At 36.3% G+C, this 25,950-nt stretch overlaps 1 protein-coding gene and 1 pseudogene across 4 annotated transcripts in view; one reads left to right on the top strand and one right to left on the bottom strand.

The window, feature by feature from the left end:
• Nucleotides 1-25,950, bottom strand: part of Nsd3 (nuclear receptor binding SET domain protein 3) — a 110,712-nt gene that overhangs the window by 66,199 nt on the left and 18,563 nt on the right. For all 4 annotated transcript variants that reach the window (XM_020167547.2, XM_020167548.2, XM_020167549.2 and 1 more), the window contains exons 2-4: nt 10,036-10,754; nt 1,920-1,991; nt 1,287-1,449 (exon numbers count right to left, since the gene is read on the bottom strand). In XM_020167547.2, the coding sequence (XP_020023136.1) occupies nt 1,287-1,449; nt 1,920-1,991; nt 10,036-10,710 (910 nt within the window). In that variant the 5' untranslated portion in view covers nt 10,711-10,754. The remainder of the gene's footprint in view (nt 1-1,286; nt 1,450-1,919; nt 1,992-10,035; nt 10,755-25,950) is intronic.
• On the top strand, nt 13,545-13,661 carry LOC141417119 (small nucleolar RNA SNORA51; annotated as a pseudogene).

Here is a 25,950-nt window from a genome sequence, read left to right as displayed (position 1 = left end):
TTATAATAGTCAACAAGGACCAACACTAAAAGTTTAAAGTGATAGAAAAAGAATAAATGAAAAGTTGTCACAAACAATGAAAACACTCAACACGTGACAAAAATGAGTTCACAAAGCAAATATTCAGAAATAATTTGAAGCTCAAACTTTCTTTGGGCTACTAATAAAGTTCCTTCTAAATGGTAGAATCTCAGGAGTCTAATTCATGTCATGTTTTGGTCAACTACCCTAAAAAGAAATAAAGTTAAAATACATCTTTTCTTAATTTTTAACATTCCTAAGTAACTAGATTCTATGTTACTCTAGCTAAATGCAAATTATACTTCTATGCCACATCAAATATGTAAGGATGCTCCAGTAAGCTTACAGTTTCAAAAATAGAATGGAGGAGAAAAATAAGCATCCTGGATGAAAAGTACTTGTTAGGGTAAAAAATACTACCCATAGGAGTGAATGATGAAATAAAAATGTTCAAAGAAGCTGGGAAGGTTGGCCTTCACCTATAATTCTAGCACTCAAGAGGCAGAGACCGGAGGATCTTGAGTTTGAGGCCAGCCTGGCTACGTTTAGCAAGACCGTGTGTCAAAAAAAACAAAATAAAGCCAGGTGCCAGTGGCTAACACCTGTAATCCTAGCTACTCAGGAGGCAGAGATCAAGAGGATCGAAGTTCGAAGCTAGCCCAGGCAAATAGTTCACAAGACCGTACCTTGAAAAAGCCATCACAAAAAAGGGCTGGTGGAGTGGCTCACGGTGGAGGCCCTGAGTTTAAGTCCTAGTACTGTTAAAAAAAAAAAAGGGGGGGGGGTTGCTGGTGGAATGACTCAAGTGATAGAGTGCCTGTTGGGAAGCATAAAGTCCAGAGTTCAAACCCCCTTACCACCAAATAAATAAAACAGAAAACAAATTTTAAAAAGTTCTAAGAAGGCTTGTCCTGTACATTTAGTTCATATAAGACATTTTATAACTTATTCACATGCTTTCTTCAGAATATAGGAAAGTCAGATTAAGTTCTTTTTCTAAAAAAAAAAAAAAAAAAGGAAGCATGAAAGGAACAATTAACAAGGTAGATGTGGTAAAGGAGAATAAGGACTCTATCAGTTATAGGGGTTCTCTGCCAGTTACCATGATCATAATTACTTCAACGGTTATTAAAAACTCAGAGATACATATATGCTTGTGTCAGGTCATATATTATGCATGTATTTTTATGTTCACGTACACACTGAATGCTCACTTTTCTTTGCTGCTAACATGTCACTTAATCTCTCTTTTTGCCTTTCCTTACCTCTTGTGTTAATTTTGGTATGGACATCAAGCTGGGGATCACTTGAAACCATACAAGGCCACCACGGATAGGTTCCCACCTTGGACCAAACAAGATCACCAACCTGGAACTTGACACCAGTGGACACTTCTGTTGTTGGAACAGAAGTTAGTATTGGCTGAACCTATAAGAAAAGGTCACAAAACTTCATCAATAGAGACATTAAAAAAAAAAAAAAGCCATGTACTACATACAAAGTACTTTAAAAACGCTTAAGATGTAAAGTTTATCTTCATTTATACTTCTCTCTCATACCTGTTATCTATAATAACAAAAGGGAAAAAAGATAGGAGGAAAAAAATTAATAAGCTCCATCGCCGATATTGAAAATAGGATTGATAGCTTCTGTTGCCAAATTATTGATAAGATACTGAGAATTCGCATGATCAACAACAACAACAAAAAAGATGGTCATACTTTTTAAAAGGAAAATAATTCACTGAAAATATCTACCTCTTAAACCAGCTCCAAGTTTGTCTCAGTATAATTTCTGAAATAAAAAAGCATGCAGCACACTGCTGCAATTTCATCACTTTGTGCTGACTGCCCTCTCACAGTACATCTAGTCAGACAGTACTCAACAAAGCAACTCACCAGGGTGGCCTCTTTGAGTGCTGGCTCTTCTCTTGGTTTTTCTGGTGCAATATCCACCCTCTCATTTGGTGTCTAGGTAAAAAGGTATAGGGAAATAGAATAAAGCGGCAGTAAACTAAGGACAGAAAAGAATCAAAGAAAACTAAGCAGCAGAGAGAATGAAGGACACTTACTACTGAGCAAGGTAAGGAGTAAGAATACAATTTATTGAGTACATGATGCTACATATTAGTGTTCATTTTCCATTCCATACAATTGTTGTATCTTTTTACCTATTTTATTACTTAAAAAACTTCATTTTTACTCAAACGTTTTTTAGTCTGTTAGAGTGCAGAAAAATAGGTACTATGAAATTACTCATATTATGTAACCTGGAATTATTCTGGAGAATAACTTGACAATAAGTATGAAAAAAACCTCAAGTTTTCACTCTCACCCAACGAATCTACTTCTAAAAATGTACACTAAAAAAGCACTGAGTGGTATACAAATAACACTGGAAGTATGGCTTAAGCACCTGCCCACCAAGCACAAATCCCCAGTACTTCGGAAAAAAAAGCATGGAGAGGTGTGAAAATAAATATACAGGTATAAACATATACAAACCAGTGCCAATTATAACAGCAAAGTAATAAAAACAATGAAGATGTTTAAAAAAGGTAAAAAATTATTATATAAATTAAATTATGGTATAAATAACAGCATATAAATAATTTAAAAATAACATTAATTATATTGTTATTTAAGAACAGCAAATTAGGGCTAGCAGAGTGGGTCAAGTGGTAGTGTGCCTGTCTAGTAAGCATGAGGCCCTAAATTCAAACCCTAGTACTGCCAAAAAACAAACCAAAACAACAAACTGCAAAGCAGTTTGAATGGTATTATTCCAATCTTGGAAAAATAAATTCTACATGCACAAAAAAAAGACAAGAAGATGTAAAAGGTTACCATTAGGTGAGGGAATGTATGATTTTTTGGGGTGCTTTTCTAATTTGTTAAATTTCCTATAATAATCATGACATTACTTTCTAATCGTAAGCTCAGAAGCATGTTATTTTAAAAATGAATTTCTAAGCCGGACACAAGTGGTGTGCATTTGCCTAGCATGTGTGAAGCCTTGGTTCAAGCCCCAGTACTGGGGAAAAAAAAAAAAAAAGTCTATATGGCAAACTGGAAGTAGCTATCAAAACTCAAAATATAAACACTTCAATTTAGCAAAATAGGAAACAACACAAAATAAGAAAATATAACCAGGTCTGGTGGAGTGGCTCAAGCAGTAGAATGCCTACCTAGCAAGCGTGAACCCCTAAGTTCAAGCCCCAGTACTGCCAAAAAAAAAAAAACAACCAGAGCAATGTTAACTGCAGTATTATTTCACATCAGTAAACTACACATTAATCGGTGTTTTTGAACTTTTTATTTTAAAATAATCTATCTATGCCCTGTAAATATTTGGTACAAAGGAAACCAAACTGGTAACAGTAATTATTTTGAGAATAAAGAAAGCTCTTCTATACTTTTGTATTACCTATAATTTTTTTTTTTTGGGGTGGTGGTAGTGGAGTTTGAACTCAGCGTCCATGCTTGCTAGGCAGACATTCTACCATTCCACCAGCTCTTACCTATATTTTCTGTATCAAACAAATGATTTCTACAACTTAAAAGATTTTTAAAGTTTTTCACCTGTCAGAGAACAGAATTCAGATGGCTTGAAAAGAGGGCATAGCCATTAAAATAGGTTTTAATTCCACTAAAAAATATAGTTAATTCTAAAAGCTACTTAAAATTCTCATTCAATTATTTCAAGACATTTGGTAAAAGCAAAGTTTTATAAAGTCAAGGAAAGTATAAAAAAGGTTTTTAACTGTTAAGAAAATGGAATTTTATGTAAACTAGACTGAAATTCCAAGTTTCAGTATTCACTCAGCAATGCCTATGTCATATATTCTAGAAGCCAGGTTTGTAACAGTGAAACTCAAGGAGCCTATAGATTCATAGGAAAGACTAATATTAAACACCCAGAAACACAAACATCCATTTACAAAGTAAAAGCTTGAGGAGAGAGAATGGTGCACCTGTGTTTTTAGATACGAAGGTCAGGAAAGGCTACTCTAATAAAGGAAGTTAAAATCTGAGACTCAAGAGAGGTACTGGCTTAGTAAAAAATAAGAGGTGGCGGGGGAGGGGCACTCCAGGAAGAAGGAGTAACACATGTGAGGGAACAGACACTTTCAGATAGCCACTTTCAGAAAGTCAGAACTATAGGAGGAAAGAGGTTACAAGACAGAGAGGAAGGCTACATTGTGAGGGTCTTATAAACCATGATAAAGTGTTTGAATTTTATCTTAAGAGCAAGGAAGAGGTTTAGGTAGATAAGTAATAAGTAATTTATGTTTAACTAAGATTCTGTTGGCTGTTAGGTTGGAATATTTTGGAAGGAAGCAAGAGGGAATACAGAATGTTTAATTAGGAGGTCCAGGTGATGAAAAGAGGGCATAGCCAAGTAATGACAGCTTGTTGACAGGCACAGAATTAGCTGTGTGATGCTTTCGTAGTGGTACCATAGACATCTAGTAGGGCACACTCATTGAGTAAAGAAAGAAAAATCTATGTTCAAGATAAATTTTTTTTCTGATTATTCGTGTAATAAAGCAGTTTAGAACTACTGCTCATGTTTGTGTAGGGTCATTTGACAGCTTGCCTTGATATGTAGATACAACTTAAGTGTTCCCCTTAGCTTCTCACTCTAATCAAGCTACAGCAGGAAGACAGGGCAACACAAGGAAAAATATGGTACCATGAAAGTGAGTCATCCTCAATCTTCATGACATCTCCATGGAAGGGATCTCTAGATCTTTTATTTTCTCTCCCACTATTTATTTACTTATTCATTCATTCCTTTCCTTTCCCTCGCTCCTTCCTTCCTTCCCTTCCTTCCTTCCTTTCTTTTTTGAGACAGGATCCTCCTGCCTCCGCCTGCCAAGTGCTAGGATGAGAGGCATACCCTCTAGATAGATACAGAGTGACTCAATCTTTACCATTCAACAGAAGCCTACTATTGTAAGAATTGATTTGAAACCCATCCACATTTTTTCCTTTCTGGATTAAAAGCAAGATTTCCTTCCAAACCTTCTTATTGAATTTCTTACTTTTTTTTTTTTTTTTTTTTTTGGTTTGTTCCAAGTTGTTGGCCTTTCTTTCAGGTAGATTTGATATACTGTCAAAATTACTTTCAAAGAACTGAAATTTTTACACAGTCATTTTCAAAGGAAAAAACCAACAATGGAAAGAAAGCCCAAGAAGATTTATTCTAAGCTTTCTTATACAATAGAGGGGGAAAGGAAGTCAAACGGTGATGCTGCAAGGATAGATTTGTGCTAAGCTATAAGCAACACAGAGATATCCAGTCGGCACGTGGAGGTCTTTGGGGCTCACAAGAAGGTTAAGAGGGTAAAGCCAGAGACACACAACATCACAGACATAATTCAGAAAAAAAGCTTTTTGGAGCTGGAGGAAAAAAAAAGGGAGAGAGAGAGAAAAACTTTTATTGGAGAAACAACCAATGGAAGTCAAATGTTTCGAGTCAAGAAAAATAAGGACTCAGAAAATGCTAACAGATAAAATAGTTGAGTATAAAATTCACTTTTCTTCAGCTGTTCAAAGAATGTAAGCAAGTATAAAACATTAAAATTAAATAGGGACAGAAGACACCTCTTTTGGTACTAATACTGTTAACTTTGTTGGGAAGAGAAAACATCAGAGAAAAAGATGACTGTGAGCTACCTCGCCTTTATAATCAATTCACCTTAATTTTAAACTTATGAGCTTATAGGTTTATAACACTTTTTAAAGTTTTAGCTGATTCCACGTGAAAAGACATATTTTACAGGAAAGTATTACAGTAAAGTTTCTTAAATAGGAAAAAGTTATGTAAAGACAGCAGGTAATACATTTTCCAAAATATTCCTTAAATTTTTTTATTTAGTACTGTTATTAAACCCCAAGAGATTAAGATTAATAATATGAATCAAAGCCCTTAATAACATTACCCAAAAAAATCTCAGAAACATTAAGCAAAATCGTATTTCCTAAAAGAACAAAAAATTAATGTCAATGTTAAGTTGTAAAAATATTTACAGGCAATAAATTATTCATTTTTCTTTTACTTCTGAATAACAAAGTTTGTAATGTTAAAAATAAAAAAATGTGTACCAAAAATGCATGCAAACATTGTCTAAGAACTTTAACTCCTAATACTCTGAAGCTAGAGAATTGAACCTGTGACTCAATGTGAATGGGACTCAGCCAGCCACTGGCTTTTTATATGGAAGTAGCATAATACAAGTGGAAATAGCAAGTTAAGAGTTAATGAGACTGGCCTTGGTGGAAAAGCCCACTGAAGTGCTAATGTTTGAATAGGGCCTACTCTCACATGCCTGAGGCATTACACCTGCCAAGGAGGAAGACATCCAGAAACATTTTCACATGTTTCTAATTTGGTGGGAAGAAAAACAGCGAACACAGATTTAAAAAATACACAATTTCAGTCATGATCTCAAGTCTCCTGCTGCCTACATGTTTGGACACATTTTTATTGTTGAGAAGATATACTTGGGTTGTTCCAAAAACAGCCACTCTTCAGAAGGCTAAGCAGCTTCAAAACTAGTAGGAAATACATGCAGATCAAGGACTGAGAAGAAAGCTGTGGGTAAAATCTTAAAGTGTATTATTTTAGATGAGATTCTGTTTGCTGGAAAAAGAACTTTGGACTTTTAAGGAAAGAGGAGAAAAGAAAAGAAAAAAATTAAAAGCAAATCTAGCTGGAGGACACCCACTTCAAACTTGTTCTCCAGGCACACAGTCTCACCAGACTTCCCGAGTCACCTGAAAGAGGGGAGCTGTCCAGGGGAGTCTGCTTCTCTGGGCGTCCCTTCACTTCTCAGCCCTTTACAATAGTAAACCCAAGGGCTGGGAACGCCTAGAGACAACTAGGAGGTAAAAGGGTTTCAAAAACACTTGTCCCACAGAAGCAGTCATGGATGTTATTCAAGAAAATGAAGCCTAATTTTAAAACATCCGATGTTACAAAGCACAGCTCTTGTCACTTGCTTAAATTAGCAAAAACTAACACAGAATGAGCTAGAGTTTGGGTTTCACAGTTCTGGTGTTAGATGGGGAATAACTTTTATGGCAGCTACTTCTTATGCTCACAACTGTCCTACACATGGTAAAATTTCAATTAATCAAAATTCAACTAACCAGAACTTAGCTCTTCACTTTACTTCTTTGAAGGAGGGGAGGAGTGAGGGAGAGGAGAAAAATCGGGGAAGGAGATGGGAATAGGAAATAAAGATGAAAATGGGAATGGGAGAGAGGGAAATTAAAAAAAAAAAAAAATCCCTAGATATTCCCCCAAAGTCAACTTTTTGTTTGCTCCAAAAAGAACTTATGAGTGAAGGGAGGGTAGAGGAGACAGGAGGGGAAGAGATCCTATCTTCAAAATAACCAGAGCAAAATGGACTAGAGGCTTGGCTCAAGCAATACAGTGCCTGCTTTGTAAGTATGAAGCCCTAAGTTGAAACCTGCCCAACAAAACAAAACAAAAAACCCCTGATTTTCCTTTACTCCAAGATTATTTTAAGTTCCTAAATAATCGAATATTAAATTATACTTGGCATGATTCACTAAAAAAAGAAAATGAACTAAAACTCTTAAATTATATCTACACTTTTTTTTTTTTTTTGGGCCATCTTGGGGGATGAACTCAGGGCCTCACGCTTGATAGGTAGGCGCTCTACCACTTGAGTACTACCTCCAGCCCTTTTTGCTATCGTTGTTTTTTGAATAGGGTCTTATGTTTATGTCTCAGCTGTCCTGGACCAAGGTCCTGCTATTTATGCTTCCCTGTGTATCTGGGATGGCAAACATGTACCACCACACCCAGATTTTATTGATTGAGATGGGGGGTCTCATGAATTTTTTGCCCAGGCTGGCCTCCAGTGGCAATTCTCCCAATCCACCTCCCAAATAGCTAAGACTATAGGCTTGAGCCACTGCACCTGGCTTATATCTATACATTCTAATCCTCTGACAGAAGAAGAGGCAAGAGTAGCAGGTACTTAACAAAGGCAGAATTGGTTTTAGATCCTAAATACAAAGTGACTACTAGAGACATCACTGCACTGAAATTTTCTTAGGCTCCTTCCTTTTTTTTCAAGGTAAGACATATGGTTTTGCTATGTAGCCTAGACTGCCTTGAACTTGCAATTTTTCTTCCTAGCTTCCTGAGTGCTGGAATTACAGATGTGCATCACCATACCTGATTCTTACATTCTAATAAAGCTGAAAGTAAATATAAAAAACAAACTGTTTTATCTTGTCTTTAATAGTGTCCACTCCTTTTTCTATTTTTGAGATACACTTTTAACTAACTTTACCAATAAAGGCAGAAAATCTAGACTAGTAAGTAAATTTGGGTATTCTCCTACATGCCAGAGTCTCTATAGCAAAAGCAAGATAGGCCAGACAGAAGACAGTTCTCAGACACTAATGATGACTTTAAACACTAATTTGGCTTTAGCCAGATTCAGATTTTATGCATTATTATGATTCCCCAAAGCCACAGTGCATCACATGTCTTTCACAACAGGTCTAGGTAAGAAATGCTACAGTGGTACTGCGGGGGTAGCTCAGTACAGAGTGCCTGGTTAGCATGCACAAGACACATCCCAGCACCATAAAAAGAAAAGAAATGCCATAGTACATTGCTTCTCAGCCTTTTGGCCAAGATCAAGTGTAGAAATGCTACAGTGAATGTGTCTGGAGTGCACACAGTTAACTTCTCTCCTTCTGTGTGTCAATATAAGACACTGTGTGAATGTAGGTTTGTGGGGGATATTTGATAAATTATGTAAGAACCCAAAAGGTTCTTACCTTCATCTTATAATGCAGAACTAAGACATCAGAATAAATGAAGTATCCCTGATTACTCTTTATTTCACTATCCAATTTTATTTTCTTCACAGCAGTTGACTCCCTGAACTTAGGTGCCTATGTAAATATGCTAGATGCACTTTCTGCCTCCTCTCATAGAAATATAAGCACTCTAGAGCAGGCATCTTTGTTTTTCACTCACTGCCATACCTTCAATTCTTAAAAGCAGTATCTAGCATGTAGTAGATAGTCAATCAATATGTATTAAATGAATAAGTAAACAAACGATAGAAAAATAAGAAAAGTTTGAAATACCACACTTAGACTGGTGACAGGCTATAGACTCACTGTGACTTTTCCTCCAAAAAAAGATCACAATGGAGTTGTATGAAGTAACAGAATCTAGCTACCAAGGGAAAGATGGGATAGTAAGAAGTTAACTTTCTTTAAACAGAGGATAACTTAGTCTGGTACACCAGATACAAAACCAGACAATTGTGACAAAAATAAACATGTATTAGCTTCTTTCCAAATCAATGTCTAGGAGACATCTGTAATTCATATCATGAACTCTTCATTCAAGTTAGAGTTGATTTGTATATTACAATTATTATATTACTGCTATGCAACTTCACACTGAAACCTCAGATATTAAAAAAAAATTCAGCAGCATACATCTTAAGTTATCTATGAAGGATGACTTTTATAAAAACTTCACCTGAAATTTCTAGTCAACATATATGAAAGCTAACTCTTATCTTAAAACAAGAGTTTCATTACCTCAGCATATTTTATAGCACACATATTAGCAGAGCCCTAAATTTAAGCTCTACAGCAAAAGTTTAGTCTAAAAGAAATGAAAAACCTCCTCAGCTTCAAAAACCAGTAGTTTGTCATAAGCAAGTAAAAATAATTGAGGCTCTTAAGACAAAGAAATATAAATAAGATTCTTGGTGTCACATGGTTTTAAAATATTTCTTCATGTTAATTATGTCCGTTCATTTATTTAAAAAATATTTATTCATCACCTATATTATAATAATACTCCAAGCACCTTTCTAGTGATAAGAATGAAGTCACCAGAAATACTCATATTTGAAGAGATAAAAACCAAAAACTATCTCTTTGACTTCCAGTAAACATGAAAGATTACAAAAATTTTCAAGAAGATGTTTCAACTTACATTTTGTTCCTCTGGTTCTAATTTGGGGATTTTGTGAGACTTGCGCTCTTCAGATCTAGATGAGTCATGCCTGTTGCTTTTTTTCCTCTTTTCTTTCCTGCTTTCATGTTTTGACTTTGTGTGCTCACTTGCCTGTACTTCATTTAAAAGGTCTCCACAAAGGGAAGACTCAAACAATTCCCTGCCATTCTGGATAGTTTTGGTTATTTTTAGTTTAATTTCAGGTGAGCCAGTCTTCTTTGGAATCACAGTTTGTGGTACTGAAGGAGGAGGTGGTGGCTGTGGAGGGGAAGGTTTTTCCAGAATTTCATGTGGTCTTGTGTTTGGAATCTCTGAATGATAATAGTCAGTGGGGCTAAAGTTTCTAACTGCACCAAAGCCATTGGCTGACCCATTGGGATACTGATTATATGACTGGTATTTGGTTTGAGTTTCATACATGCTGATTGATGGTGGGTAGCCATTTGTGAGTGGAGGAAGGTCTTCTGTTGTAGGTGGGTACTGAAAGCCCTGCTGCAAGGTAGCTTCATATGGTGTCTGGCCACCATCTTCAACAATGTCACTGTTGTTATCAAAGGCATCCTCCTGGCGGATGTTGGCGGAGTCAATGAGTTGAGGTGGTTGCTGAATTGTGTTTCCCATGATCCCTTGCATGAAAGAGAAAGAGAAATCCATTGTTCTGCTCCAGCATCCTCAACTTTCCCTTTCTCTCATCGGGCCTAAAATTAGAAAAATGGGAATTAAAAGGTATTAATAACCTTATAGGCTAGAGGCTAATCAACTGATATGCATAGACATTAAATATTTCTAAAAACAACTACATAATTTTCTAACAAAGGGAAAATATGTTTTATCTTTTTGTTTGTTTTGTTTTGTTTGAGTAATGGTCTCACTATGTAGCCCAGGCTGGCCCTGAACTCGAGATCCTCCTGCCTCAGCCTCCTTCTTGCTGGTATTATAGTTGTATTCCACCATGCCTGGCAAAAGTTCCTGATTACTGTCACAACTTTAGCAACTAAATTTTATCCTCTTCATAAATGGGCAAAATATTCTGGGCATTCCTTTCTATTTACCAAGATAGATTGTCAAGCCTATTTTAATATTTGCAAAATAAATAGTGTCCTGACATACATAAATTAGTCACCACATATGCTTCCTTTAAAGTTACTCATGTTTTGTCCAGTTCTTTTTGTTATCACAAAAATAAAATACTATTCCAAATATCTTGTATACAAAAGTAAAAAGTCCTATTCACCACCCCCCTCATTCCTACTTTTCTATGGCAGAGACAACACTTTGGTGGGTATTCATTCACATCTTTTTCTATATATTTATATATAAAATTTCAAAAACAGAGTTTATTCTGTGACTTGCTTATTTAATAATATATCCTAGATATATTTCTATACCAGCATATTTAAACAATTTTCACGCATACTTCATTCATCAGGATTTTTTTTTTTTTTTGGTGGCTCTAGGGTTTGAACTCAGGCCCTCATGCTTGCTAAGGAGGCATTCTGCCACTTGAGCCACTCTGCCAGCCCTCATACTTCATTCTTTAAATGATGGCATTATAAGTGACTGCTATCACCATAATGCACTTAGCCATTTGTATACTGATAATTAGTTGTGTAAAACATTATGATATTTTAAATAGGTCTACAGAAAACATCTTTGTCTTGAGACAGTCTCAGTAATTTAAAAAGTTCTAATAGTTAAAAAATAATTTAAAATTCTTTTAAAAGTTTAAAATTGCAAACAAATGAATAAGAAGGCATATAAGAAAACTCAAACTCCAAGAACTAGTATACATTGGAGGAGGTGAGGGTGAGGAGTAGACAGCACTCTCATTTTCTTAGCATCTCTGCTGGGTGAGGCATTTTATGTATTATTTCCCTTAATCCTCGTAACTACCTATGAGAAAGGCACTGATTCCTGGTTAATAGGTAAAAGTCTGCAAAGCAGAGGGGCATAACTAGACTTCAAATACAAGCAGGTGTGACTGTAAAGCCCATGATTTTTAGCACTATAGAATTTCTGCTCTTCCAGCTATCAGCTTCTAGAGAAGGATTCATTTCTTTCTTTCACATGTTTCATTCTTTGTTAACTGCCAAAATAACAACTATCTTAATGCCCAGCATTAACATTTACATAGTATTTTGCAGGTGCTATGCACCATTGTAACTGCTTTACATACAGTGGGGGGTTCCACGTGCAGTTCTCCCAACAAACTTCAAGTAGATAGTATCTCTTTTTATAGATGGGGAAATAGAGGCATAGAGAGGTCAGGTAAGTAAATGTAGCTCAGCAGCCTGTTTCCAGAGTCTGTGCTTCTAGGCAGCATGCCACACTTACTGACAACACTGCTAAGTGTTAGGAAATAATTTCTTGTAATACAACTTACAAATTGAAACTTTACCATAATTTGACCCTTGGCAAAAATGTATAGCTCACAACAGCAGACATAAAAAGGGAATGTTTTAAAATTTTGTTAACACACAGAGAGAAATACAAGTGGAATTCAAACTTTTCATTCATATTTCTAACTTGAAGGCACATTAAATACTGATATCTAACAAGATGCAACCTGTATTTTTGGTTCTCCTAACTGTTATATACCAGGATCACCTTCCAGATTAGTTTTCCAAGTTATAATCTATAGGGTTTTTCAGACATATCTATTCAGACACTCAAGTTTCTGATTTTTTTTTTTCCCCCAGCACTGGGGCTTGAACTCAGGGCTTTCGCCTTGAGCCACTCCACCAGCCCTATTTTTATGAAGGTTTTTCAAGAGAGGGTCTCATGAACTATTTGCCCGGGCTGGCTTTGAACTGTGATCTTCCTGATCTCTGCCTCCTGAGTAGCTAGTATTAAAGGCGTGAGCCACCAGCACTGGCTAGAGTTTCTGATGTTTTTGATTTACTTCCAAACACAAGCCTTTGAGAAGTTTGATATTTTCCCATTTTCTTTTCTCTAGGCATGACCTCAAATATTTCACTTTGAAGAAAAGAAATAACATGACCATCGTACATTTATATGGAGGTGTGTAGTCAGAGTATTTTTACATTTTGGGGGTGCTGGATCAAACCCAGGACCTTGTGCCTGCTAAGCACATGCTCTACCCCTGAACTACACTCCCAATACTATATGCATTCTTATTTGATCCACAAAACAACTCTGGAAGGCTGACAGGGAAGGTGTATATCAGCTTCCCTTGTTAGATAACCATACTGAACTCCTAAGATGCTGACTTTCCTGGGACTACGAAGCTAATTAGAGATTAGGTTTGAAGAAGAATCAGTCTCCTGATTTCTTTTTAAATTTTATTTTATCGTTTTTATATTTATTTACATGTGTATACATTATTTGAGCTACCTCCCCCTTCCCTCCCCAATCTCCTGATCTCTAATTCTTTGGTCTTTTGTACAATCTTACTGCCAGAAAGTAACCAATGACCTAAGGACAGCCATACTATCACCTTAAGAGACAGACATTCAAAACTGAATGCAGACTTCCTGGTGCTTCCACAGGCTGTGTTCTTATACTGATGCATAGAAAGAGGATGCAAAGTAAACCTACCCCATATACACCTGTACCTGGTCAATATTATGAATGAGGAGACATGAGGTACAAGGAAAAAAAAAAAAACTGAATGCAACCTTTTCCCTAACTCAACTTCCCGTTTAGACTATTTCAGATTTATCATTGCTTCTCCCATTTTTATAGCTTCCCAGATTAGAAATCTCAGGTTCATGGGTGACTGATTCTTCCCCCTCTACTGAGCCATAAAACTAGTCTGAAAAAATCCTGCAGTTTCTTCTTTGAAATCTGCTTTCTTCTTTTATCTCTATGTCCATGTGAAGACCCAAACCAGGCTCACAGCACATTATTTCAAACTATGCCAACTGATTATCCAGCTATTTCTGGTCTTTAACTTTTTTTGCACAGCACTTAGATGGTATTTCTTGAAACCAAACTTCTTTAAGTGTATCTCCAAATTAATAAATGCAAAAGCTTCATAACATGTCAAATCCCCTCCATTCCCTTCAAAGTTTCCATAACCTGATTTTTTCCTATCCACCCAAACTCTATGTGCATAGATCGTCTCCAGCCATCCCACCCTGAACACGCCCAATCTCGTCTATGTGCACAGACCAACTTTTCTGGAAATCAAGTGGATCAAATATCTATAAACCGTGGACTCGCGCATATATTACACATATTTAATCCCATGAAACAAATTATCATTCACGTTTCACAGATGAGAAAGATTGGAGTTCAAAAAGACGAAGATTTGCCCTTAGTCACATAGCCAACAGAAGTTGAATAAAATGGTAAAACTCAGATCTTCTGATTCCAGTACAGTGACCTTTACATGACAGCTGCCTTACAATGCTCCTACTATGAAAACCTCCCACTTTTTTGGTAATATACACCATACCCAGAATCCAAATGCCTGGATTTGGCTCCCTTCATATCTTAAAACTATCCATAATGAACTTAGTTTTTATTTATCAAAATGTATCCTTCCCCCAGTTCTTTTCATTCATATATATACATATATGAAACCTGGGAATCACAATTTACCGTGTCCCCTCACCCCTACTCTTACTCTTACACATCCATCAGCAAATTGCCAGTTTTATTTCTCAAGTATATAACTTACTTTTTTGTGGTACTGGGATTTGAACTCAGGGTACCATGGTTGTTTAGCAGGCACTGTACTACTTGAGCCACAACCCCAAGTCCTTTTTGCTCTGGCTATTTTGAAGATAGGGGTCTCCCAAACTATTTGCCCAGGTTAGCCTAGAACTTTGATCCTACTGATGTTAGCATTCCAAGTAGCTAGGATTACAGGTGTGAGCCACCAGTGGCTGGTTCACAATCACGATTTTTTAAGTGTGCTGCCTTATCTACCTGAACTACACCTCATCCCTCAGAGGGGCCTTATGAGGTCTACTGCTCACTCTCCTCACTAATCCTGCTTTTCTTTCCTTCACAACATAGTATACATTACACAAGACTGTGATTGCTTTCTTACTGTCTGTTTCCCTGCCTTGACAGCAAGTTCTATAAGGCCATTCAATGCTGGACACTCAACACTGTTCAATTAATAAATGAATGAAAGAGTCCCCGTCCTCAAAGGGCTTATAACTATTATTCCCTCCTGCCAAGTTGAAGGCATATTAGCCCTCAACATAACTTTATGCACCCACAAGCTACTTGTTTGGTAGAAATGTTACATTCATTGTCAAAGACAAAAATTAAAACACTGACACCTGTGGTTATGTGGTCAACTGCTCTTATACAAAGGTGCCAAACTAATTCAGAGACAAAAGACATTTATTGCAATAAATGGAATTGGAACAACTCACTGGATGTTTGTATGCAAATAAGTGAACCTCAATGCTCACTTTACATTATATACAAAAGTAACTAAAATTAATTCACAAACCTAAGTACCAAAGTCAAAACTGTAAAACTTCTAGAATAAAACACAGGAAGTAATGTTGTATTAGGCAAAGGATACAAACAGGACATAAATATCGTAACTATGAAAACAAAGACTGATAAAATGGACATCAAAATAGTTAAGAAAACAAAAAGGTAAATTATAGGCAGGAAGAATATATTTGCAAAATATATCTAACAAAGGGCTTATTCAGGATCTGGTTGTTTTGGTGAGACAGGTCTCTCAATTATCACAAACTCCTGGGCTCAAGTGAGCGATCTTCCAATCTCAGCCTCTTGAGGGCTAGGATTACAGGAATATGGTACCATGCCTAGCTAGGGCAAGATATAACTTTATATGCTTACATTGTAGGACACAGGACCCACCAAGGATTCTGAACAAAAACAAAGTAAAATGATGGTTGAAATATCTGCAAATCCACAGATTACAAATAGAAATAAGTATAACAGAGATATCTGTCAATCAGTCACCACTTTAAACATGTGACCAATAGTGGCGTAACCAATTCTGAGACACATGACATTACATGCCTCAGGCTGTAATGTACTATCGCCATCTCTGAAGTATTCTTCCCAATGCTTGAGTGGAATCTAAAATGAAATAATAAGACAAATCCAACAAGTGGGCATTCTCTCACATAACTGGCTCAGGCTCTTCTAAAAAAGCTCATGTCATAAACAGTAAGTGAACAAACAAAGGTGGTAAGACTAGTCTACACTGAAAGAGATAAGACTGAACAACCCAATGTGTAGGGGATGGGACTACTTCAGTGGTAGAGTGCTTGCCTAGCATGCACAAGACTCTGGGTGCAATCCTCAGCACCACAGGGAAAAAAGAAAGAAAAAAACAACCCAATGTAATGCATGAACTTTAATCAAATCCTGAATTTTAAAACACACACATATTGGTCCCCAGCATGGCAAAAAAAAAAAAAAACACCCCATATATACACATATAGACTTCAAAAGACATATTGGAGACAACTGGAGAATTTAAAATATGAACCTATTACTAAACAATGGAACTATTGTTACTATTACTATATTATTATTAATAATAATAATATTATTATTATTGTGTTGGAGACCCAAAACAGGGCTTCATGCATGGTAGGTAAGTGTTCTACCACTGAGCTACATCATTAGCCAGAATTATTAATTTTCAAGAGCATGATAATGATACCTGTTTATAAAAGTAAGTCCTTACTATAAGGAGAGGCATACTGAAACATTTAGAGGTAAGGTATCATGGTATCTTCTACTTTCAAATGGTTCAAGATAAAAAAAAGTATATATACCTAGAGTAAAACAAATAAGCCAAATCATTAACAACTGACTCATCTAGGTGTTGAATGGAATAGCTTACTTTTTCTAAAAGCTTAAAAATTTTAAAGTAAAATTTGATAAAAGCAATAATTTGACTAGAGTTTGGAAGCTATAGATTCCTAAAGTGGGAAGAGCTTCTATTAAATCCTGACACCAATTAAATCAAAGGTCCACATCATTAGGTTTTCCAGAAAGACTAAGCACGAATAAGGTCATGCTTTTCCCTATTGTTCATGGAATACAAATAGCACAGTAATGCAATCAAGAAGCCAAATTTTTTGATAATTCTTTTTCTGAAGGCATTTTAGGACTATCCATGTCTTTACACAATGATTTCATGTGAGAGTCTGTCAGCAACCTTCAATGAGCAGTCACACTAAAAGGGGTGTAAGTATTAAGATCTTACAAATGAAAAGGCTCTTGGGTTGGGGGTGTGGTTCAGGTGGTACATCTTCTTATCAAGCCTGAGGCAATCTGAGTTCAAACCCTAGTACCACCAAAACCAAAAAACAAAGCAAATAAAGCATCTCTCTATTGCACAGGTATCAAGGAGCTAATGTATGAATAGCACTTAGGCAGGGCCTGGCATAGAGTAACAGCTCAGCACCTCTCGGCTATTACTATTATTTGATGCAATGGTGGGCACCTAAAACTGGTTTTTAAAAAAAAATGCACATGATCTTACCTAAAGGTATTTATAATCTCTTTGGCAAGAAAAGATTTTAAAAATAAGACTTGTACAAGAGTATGAAATAGGTGACAAAGAATTAAATTGTGTTATCACTGCAGGTATAACAGACATTTGAAGAGGAAAAACAATGCTAGGGAAAGCGGCAGCCTTAAGGCCATGAAAGAGAGGCTGTGGAAGTTAGACGTTTTCACCCATTACATTAAAAGCACTCTGCACAGGCCACCCAAAATTCTCATACCTTTGTCCTCAATAGATCCGTGAGACAATATGCCTAGTTTGCCTACTGAACATAATAATGGTAGTATTATAATAATACTAATAGTGCTAACAATAATGACTAACATTCAAAGGCTTGCTATCTATCAATACTATCGGAAACATAATACATTTGTTGTATTATTTAACTCCTCTGAATACCCCTTTGTAGAAATATTACTACTATTATCGTTATCCCCATTGTACAAATAAGAAATCAAGGCCTCAGTCCCACATCCAGTAGGAGAATTCAAACTATACTCTCCTCAACAGCATGTTTTTGTTGTTGTTGTTGTTTTAGTGGTACTGGGGCTTGAACTCAGGGACTCATGCTTGCCAGGAAGGCAATCTAGCATGTGAGTCATTCCACTAGCCCTAACAGCATCAGCATCAGCTCTTAAGAAGAGTTTACTTCCCACAATCTCTAAATATGTTATTGTTAACAGCAAGAAAAAAAAAAAACAAAATAAAAAAACCTCTCACTTCATACTTCCCCACTCCTCTCAGAGTTAACAATTTGGTAAGAGACTAATTGTACTGTCCTCTACTCATGTGAAATCACTGCAAAAACAATTCCTAATAAAATCTTCTTCTGACCAATGTTTCAAGGTTAATAAAAAGAAAAAGATAAAATTATCAGTGAATACTTTTAAATTTCATTGGAGCCATCCATAAATAGTTTTAAAGCAAAAAACAAACAAATAAACAAAAAAAACCCCACAAAGTTGAGAATTACCACTTGAAGTTTTAAGGCCTGTATCTATTTATCTCCCAACTTATTAATGAGAAGAATGATCTTGGAAAAAGTTTACAGAATCCTTCAGTCAAATCATATAGAGAAAAAAGAATAAAGAAGCTATGTTATGTGTTCCAGATGAACAGCTTGAAGACATAAATATCAATTAAGAATTAACAACATGTTAAATGTATAGTTCAAGTCACTGTAATGAATTCATAAAATGAACAATTCTCTTTGGTAGAATGTACACTTGCTGGATTCTACTTCAGAGAATTACATGCTATGTCATATATATTCATTTTTCTGTATTTTAAATGCCAGCCTCTTCTCAATGAGAAAAGTTTATTTTATTATATTTCAAAATTCCTCATATTGACATCATTACTTAGACCTTTTGGAATCAGAAGTGGTTCTAAGATGTCATATAAATGGCCTATTTCTGTCTTCAGATCCACCTATCCCTTAATTCACTCCTTGATAAATCTGTACATCTAACCCCATTGCACTCCTAGTGAATCTCCTTCAATGGCTTCCCATCGCCTAGAAAAAGCCAAGGCTGGAGGTATGGCTCAAACAGAGCACCTGCTTTGGAAGTACAAAGCCCTGAGATCAAACCCCAGTCCCACCAAACTAAAAGCAAAAACAACTGAAGCCTAAATACCTTGACTGACAGAGCACATAAAGCCCTCTAAGCAAGGTCTCTACCCACCTGTCCACTCTCAAGTCTCTTAGTGTTTTAGTAATGCTACATTCCTAGAGATTGCTGCTCACATAAGATTTCATACATCTGCCTTTACTGATGCTATCTCCTATGTATAATATGACCTTTAACACTTTTTTTTTTTGTTTAACTCTAACCACTGTTTGAGCTCCAAGAGTCATTTCGAGGAAGTAGTCACTGAAGCTCTAAGGTAGTCTGGATAACTTCCCTCTCTGTTCTTTCCCTTTTTTTGTGTGTGTGGGGGGGAGGTGCAGTACTGGGGTTGAACTCAGGACCTCTCATTTATTAGGCATGTGCTCTACCAGTTGAGCCACTCCCCAACCCTTCTTGCTATACTTATTTTTCAGATAAGGTCTCTCATTTCTGCCCAGGGCCAACTGGGACCACAAACTTCCTACCTGCACCTACTACTGTTACATAGCTGGGATCTCAGGTGTGGGCCACCAAGCATGGCTTATTTGTTGAGATGGGGGTTTCACAAACTTTTTGCTGGGGCTGGCCTCAAATCACAATCCTCCCAAGTAGCTGGGATTATAGTTGTGAGCCACCAGGACCAGCTTCCTCTGTGTTCTTAAGATATCCTATGCATATCTCTTAGAATTAATCTGAAATTATCCATTAATGTGAGTTCCTAAAAGCAGGAAGTAATTTCACTCCCATACTGTATAAGTGCTCTTATAATCCAAGAGGAAGGCTCAGAGGAGGAACTTCAACCAATGTCTTAAACTGAACTGTGCCAACTTAAGATGGTTATCACACATAAATGAAATACTTTAAAGAGATGTGGATGGTCTTTCCATGGAGAATAGAAGAGAATATAAAAGCAGTTACAATCTTTTCAGGTAATATCCTTGTCAACATTTTATTTGCTTGTGACACTGGGGTTTGAACTCACGGCCTCACACTTGCTAGGCAGGCGCTTTTACTCTCTTGAGCCACTTGGCCAGTCTGATGTTTTCTTTTAAAGAAATGTAAATGGAAATTTTTTTACGTGGTCCTAGGAATTAAACTTGGCCTCCTATTTGCTAAGCAAACACTCTACCACTTGAGCCACACAACTCTTTGACAACAGTTGACTGACAACTGCTTACCTTGCCACTACCAAGACTCTCCTTAGTTCTGGGCCAAATTTCCCTGGAAAATTTAAAGTCTCCAGAGAATAGCATCAAGACAGAAACTTCCAAGGGAGTGTGTTAACCCAGCCCAAAGACCAAATATGTTTTAAAAACTATTACACAAATACATCTGTTAAAAACTCATTGTTATTAATACCATAGGTTGGAAATTCAGAAACTCTCAAAATAGTTACCATAGTCATGCGTGGAATCAGCATGAGTGTCAGTGTTTGTTTCCCACAGCTATTCCAATAAATATAATCAATCATACTAAAAAACAGAATATACTTGAGCTGGGCGCTGGTGGCTCACGCCTGTAATCCTAGCTACTCAGGAAGCAGCGATCAGGAGGATCGCTGGCAGTTCAAAGCCAGCCTGGGCAAATAGTTGGTGAGACCCTAGCTCTAAAAACCCCTCAGCAAAAAGGGCTGGTGGAATGGCTCAAGGTGTAGGCTCTGAGTTCAAACCCCAGTACCACAAAAAAAAAAAAAAAGAAAGTATCCTCCCTCCTTTTTTTTCTTTCTTTTTAGGTACTAGGGACTGAATCCAGGGTGTTGTGCATGCTAGGCAAGCACCTAGATTAAAATTTTTACAGCTAGAGAAAAGTAGTAGACTATAACATGTCTTCCAAAATAGCAAGGAAAAGGATGTCTTCCTTTATTTTACCAGGACTAACAAGGGATCCAGATGTTTCTCTATGTGAACTATTGCAAGGAACATTTTCTCTGATAAATCCAGTCTGAATGTGTTTCCATAGTAACAGGATTGGAGTGCATGCAGACAGGATATGGTAATAAACTGGCTATACTGGTCCTCGAAAGCCTGGCATTTTAATGGCTGTTTCTGTGACAAAAATATTATTTAAAAAAATTTAAGACACATAATATTGAGAAATTAGAGGATCATTTTGTTTTAAAGCCAAAAAAATTGAAATGCAGTACAAAAGGCAAGCTTAAGTATGAATTCTTTGAGGCATAGAAAGTTTATCAAATATATTCTAATACTGATTTCTAATTGAATGATACTGTTGAAAATTAGATTCTGCATTTGAAATAAATACATACACACATGCCCCCCCAAAAGCCCACAGAAATTGCACACTTAATGACAGAATATTAAACTCTCTAGCATGTAGTTTTGTTTTGTTGTTTGTTTGTTTGTTTTCCCCCTTTGGTGGTGCTGGGATGGAACTAAGCATCTTGTACATGCCAGGCAAACACTCTTCCATGAACTACATCCTTCGCCCTTGGTTTTTTGAGAGAGGGTCTTGCTAGGTAGCTCAGGCCAGCCTCAAACTTGCTATGTAGCCCAGGCTGGTTTCGAACTTGAGAGACAGGTATGCATCACCACGCCCAGCAAGAAAGATTTTACTATTTTTTTTTCCCTGAATCTAAACCAAGAAGAAAATGGGAAGAGGGAAAGAGTTAAGTTAATTTTTAAAATATACGGTCCCTTATTTTCAGTACATGAGGTTATTAGAGTGAAACTGGAGCGACAATAAAGCAAAACTTGAGAAAACATGCTAACCTATATAAAGAATGTTAAAACACCTTAATGGCAGGACTTGAAGACAGACTCCATTCTTTTTGGTTCAGTGTTCTGTTCTCTAATCAATACTTTAAATATATGATTAGAGCAATCCTTGACCTCTTGGCTATAAACCCTGTGTTGTCTATTTTGACTTTCATAATTTAAAAATTAAATTTTAATAAAACAAATGTGTATTATTTTAAAATAATAAGTCTGTTACTTTGTTTTATGATATCTATTTTAAAACTGTAAGCCACTTATTCTTTTTTAGAAGTAGGAAATGAATCTGCTTTTTAAAATTTTTTTTCTGTTTGTTCATTTGTTTTTATAGGTGCTGTGGACTAAACCCAGCGCCTTGGGAATCCTATCCCTTGAGCCACACCCCAATTCCTTTTGATTTTGAGATAGTGTTTCCCTAACTTTTGCTCAGGCTGACCTCAAATCCTTCTGCCTCCACTTCCCATGTAGCTGGGATTATTATACTTGCAGGAGATTAGTATTTTTAAAGAGTCTAAACACACACCTTTAAAAATCAGTAAAAGCCAACAATTATTAAATAAAAACAGAAGCAAAAATCAATTTCTACTTTATAGGAAGGACACGATTTACACTAAAAATCAATATTCTTCCTTTACAAGTCATAGGTCCTTTTTAATTACATTTTAAACACACACACACACACACACACACACACACACACACACACAGTGGTGGAGGGGCTTATGGAAAAACAAAACAACCAACCACAGGGTTCTAAGAACCTGACTTTGTCTCTATAGCACCAAAAAGGAAATGAACAATAATGTTTACCTTTTATTCACTAACAGTAGCTAGAATTGATAGCATCTAATCTAGTTCTCATTGGAGATAAAAAGCAGTAACTGAATTTAGTACAATGATGCAATGTCAAACTGAATCCTGCTTGAAAATTTTTGTCAAAGAAATATAACAAATTTACAAACACAAGTGTTCTTCCATTTGTCTTTAGATTATCTTATCCATTCCAGATTACAAGATTTATTATTTTGCCCACAAACAAAATACAATGCTTTTAATGGCATCCAAGTATTATACACTGGTAGTTATGGCCATCAAAAAAAGTTTTATCCATGATAGTTTGGACATGTAATTTCTGATTGAAATTTAGTATTTTCTCAAATTCTTAAATTCCCATGGTAATACAAATACTTGGACTTCTCAGACTTTATTATATATGGCATTACCTCTATGGGCACTTAACAAATTTTTAGCTTTCTTATGGCTATTTCAATGAAAAACTGAGGATGTCAAGATTATGAGATTTGAAGAAACAGCTGATCAAACATCAAATTAGTTAAAGAGATTTACCACCATTCTGGTTGAGGCTTACAGCTATGATTTTCCTACATGACTTTTTAGCAATGATACTAATAAAACATCACTTTTACAAAGGGCTCACAGCATTTTACTATATAAATAAATGTCTGTTAGTAAACCTTATCTGGGTATCTTGACTCAAAGGTACTTTCCAAGGCAACTTTTTACAAAGAATTCTAAACGCTGACTAATTTCTAGGTTGAAGTGGAAAAATGTGCTTACTTAAAAGACAAACAACTCAGGAGAAAATATATTCCCTTTTCATGTGATTTTACTCACTTTCCACCAAGATACGAAGTAACCACATTTTTTATTTGTTTTTAAATTTAAGAGTCAGGGTCTTGCTATATTGTCCAGGCTGGTCTCCAACTCCTGCTTCAAGTAGCTCTAGAGTAGCTGTGGCCCAGGCCTCAGGTGATTTTTATACAATTACTGGCAATGTGTGCCTGAAACAAAGTAGTCTTGCTCCATTTATATATAATAAACTTGAGATGTATCAACAGAAGTTACCCTGCTGGGACAGGATTCCCTAGGTGACATATATACATTAAGCAACTAAGCAAAAGCATACCACTGGCCACTCTTCAATAAATGAGGAAGAAATAAAATGTAAATTTGAAGCTTGAGCAAAAAAAGCAAAACAAAAATAACACTGTTGATTTTTCTCTTCTTCTCCACTAAGGTAAAGCATTTTTGTTCTACTTTCTTATTCATTTGTTCATTCATTCATTCATTTATTCACATTTTATAACTTTTATTTGTTCACCAGTGGGTAGTTCTCATCCACATTGTCTAAATTTCTAGAAGTGATAATGGGGATGAAAAGAACTTTCTTCATGAATCTTCATCCTCCTCACGTTTTCCCGTAATGTCCAGGAATTGTCTATTCCTTTGGCCTGGACAGTTGGTTGAAACTGGTATCAATGCACTCATCTGAAGTCCCCATCCTCATGGCAAATATCCTTGCATGCCTGGGTCCTCCTACAGAATAGCTCCCTCAAAGAAGGGTGGTAAGATTAAGGAAATGCAAATCAAAACCACACTAAGATTCCACCTCACCCGTTAGAATAGACATCATTAGAAACACCACCACCAACAGGTGTTGGCAAGGATGTGGGGAAAAGGGAACCCTCATACACTGCTGGTGGGAATGCAAACTAGTACAACCACTCTGGAAAAAAATTTGGAGGCTTCTCAAAAATCTAAACATAGATCTGCCATATGATTCAGCAATACCACTCTTGGGGAAATACCCAAAGGAATGCGACTCAGGTTACTCCAAAGGCACTTGCATACCCATGTTTATTGCAGCACTATTCATAATAGCCAAGTTATGGAAACAGCCAAGATGGCCCACTACTGACGAATGGATTAAGAAAATGTGGTATTTATACACAATGGAATTTTATGCAGCCATGAAGAAGAATGAAATGTTATCATTTGCAAGTAAATGGATGGAACTGTAGAACATCATTCTGAGTGAGGTTAGCCTGGCCCAAAAGACCAAAAATCGTATGTTCTCCCTCATATGTGGACATTAGATCAAGGGCAAACACAACAAGAGGATTGGACTTTGATCACATGATAAAGCAAGAGCACATTTGGGAGGTATGAGGATAGGTAAGACACCCAAAAAACTAGATAGCATTTGTTGCCCTCAACGCAGAGAAACTAATGCAGGTTCTTTAAGGCAACTGAGGCCAATAGGAGAAGGGGACCAGCAACTAGAGAAAAGGTTAGATCAAGAAGAATTAATTTAGAAGGTAACACACATGCACAGGAAAGCAATGCAAGTCAACTCCCTATATAGCTATCCTTATTTCAACTAGCAAAACCCTTGGTCCTTCCTATTATTGTTTATACTCTCTCTTCAACAAAATTAGAGATAAGGGCAAAATAGTTTCTGCCTGGTAGCGAGGGGGTGGGGAGGAAAGGGAGGGAGCAGTGGAAAGGGGGGAGAAATGACCCATATGTGCATATGAATAAAAAAATAATATAAATAAATAAATTAATAAATAAAGGGTGACAAGAAGGGCCATTCTTTAATCAACACTGACAAGTGTGTCCATGGAGGGGACTTCTAGAAGCACACCCTTGAGTGAATTTTATGGACTATTAATTCTATCAATAAAAAAAGAATGCTCTAAAAAAGAAATCAAGAAAGCATTCACATAATATTTTTCAATCATAAAATCTACAACACCGAAAGAATTACTTATTTGTATGTATGTGTTAAATATACTTAAATTTTTTAAAAAAGCTTTACATTTATTATTAAGCTACAATAATTAAAAGGTGAGGTATCGGAAAGGGATAGACAATGAAATGAGACAAGACCCAAACCTACATGAGAAGTAGCACCTAACAGAAGCAGCACTGTAGAGTAGTGAGCAAACGACAGATGATTCAAAGAATGGCACTGGAACAACTGCTTATCCACAGGAAAAAAGTTACATCCTTATCATATAATATACTAACCCCAGGCAAATTAAAGATGTATTATAAAAAGTAAAACTAAAAATTTTTAAGAAAATACAGCAGGCGATCTTCATCAACTTGGGCAAGAAGAGATTATTTTTCTTTACTTTTTTTTTTTTGTCCTGAGACAGGGTCTTGGTATGTAGTCTAGGCTGGACTCGTTCTCAAAACCCTCCTGCTGGGATTACAAGTGTGCCACTGTGCCCTGCAGGATTTCTTAAATAATCCATAA

Source organism: Castor canadensis, chromosome 14, assembly GCF_047511655.1.
Source record: "Castor canadensis chromosome 14, mCasCan1.hap1v2, whole genome shotgun sequence".
NCBI classification, from domain to species: domain Eukaryota; kingdom Metazoa; phylum Chordata; class Mammalia; order Rodentia; family Castoridae; genus Castor; species Castor canadensis.
Note: the sequence above shows the minus strand (reverse complement) of the source record. Positions and strands in the feature narration are given on the sequence as shown.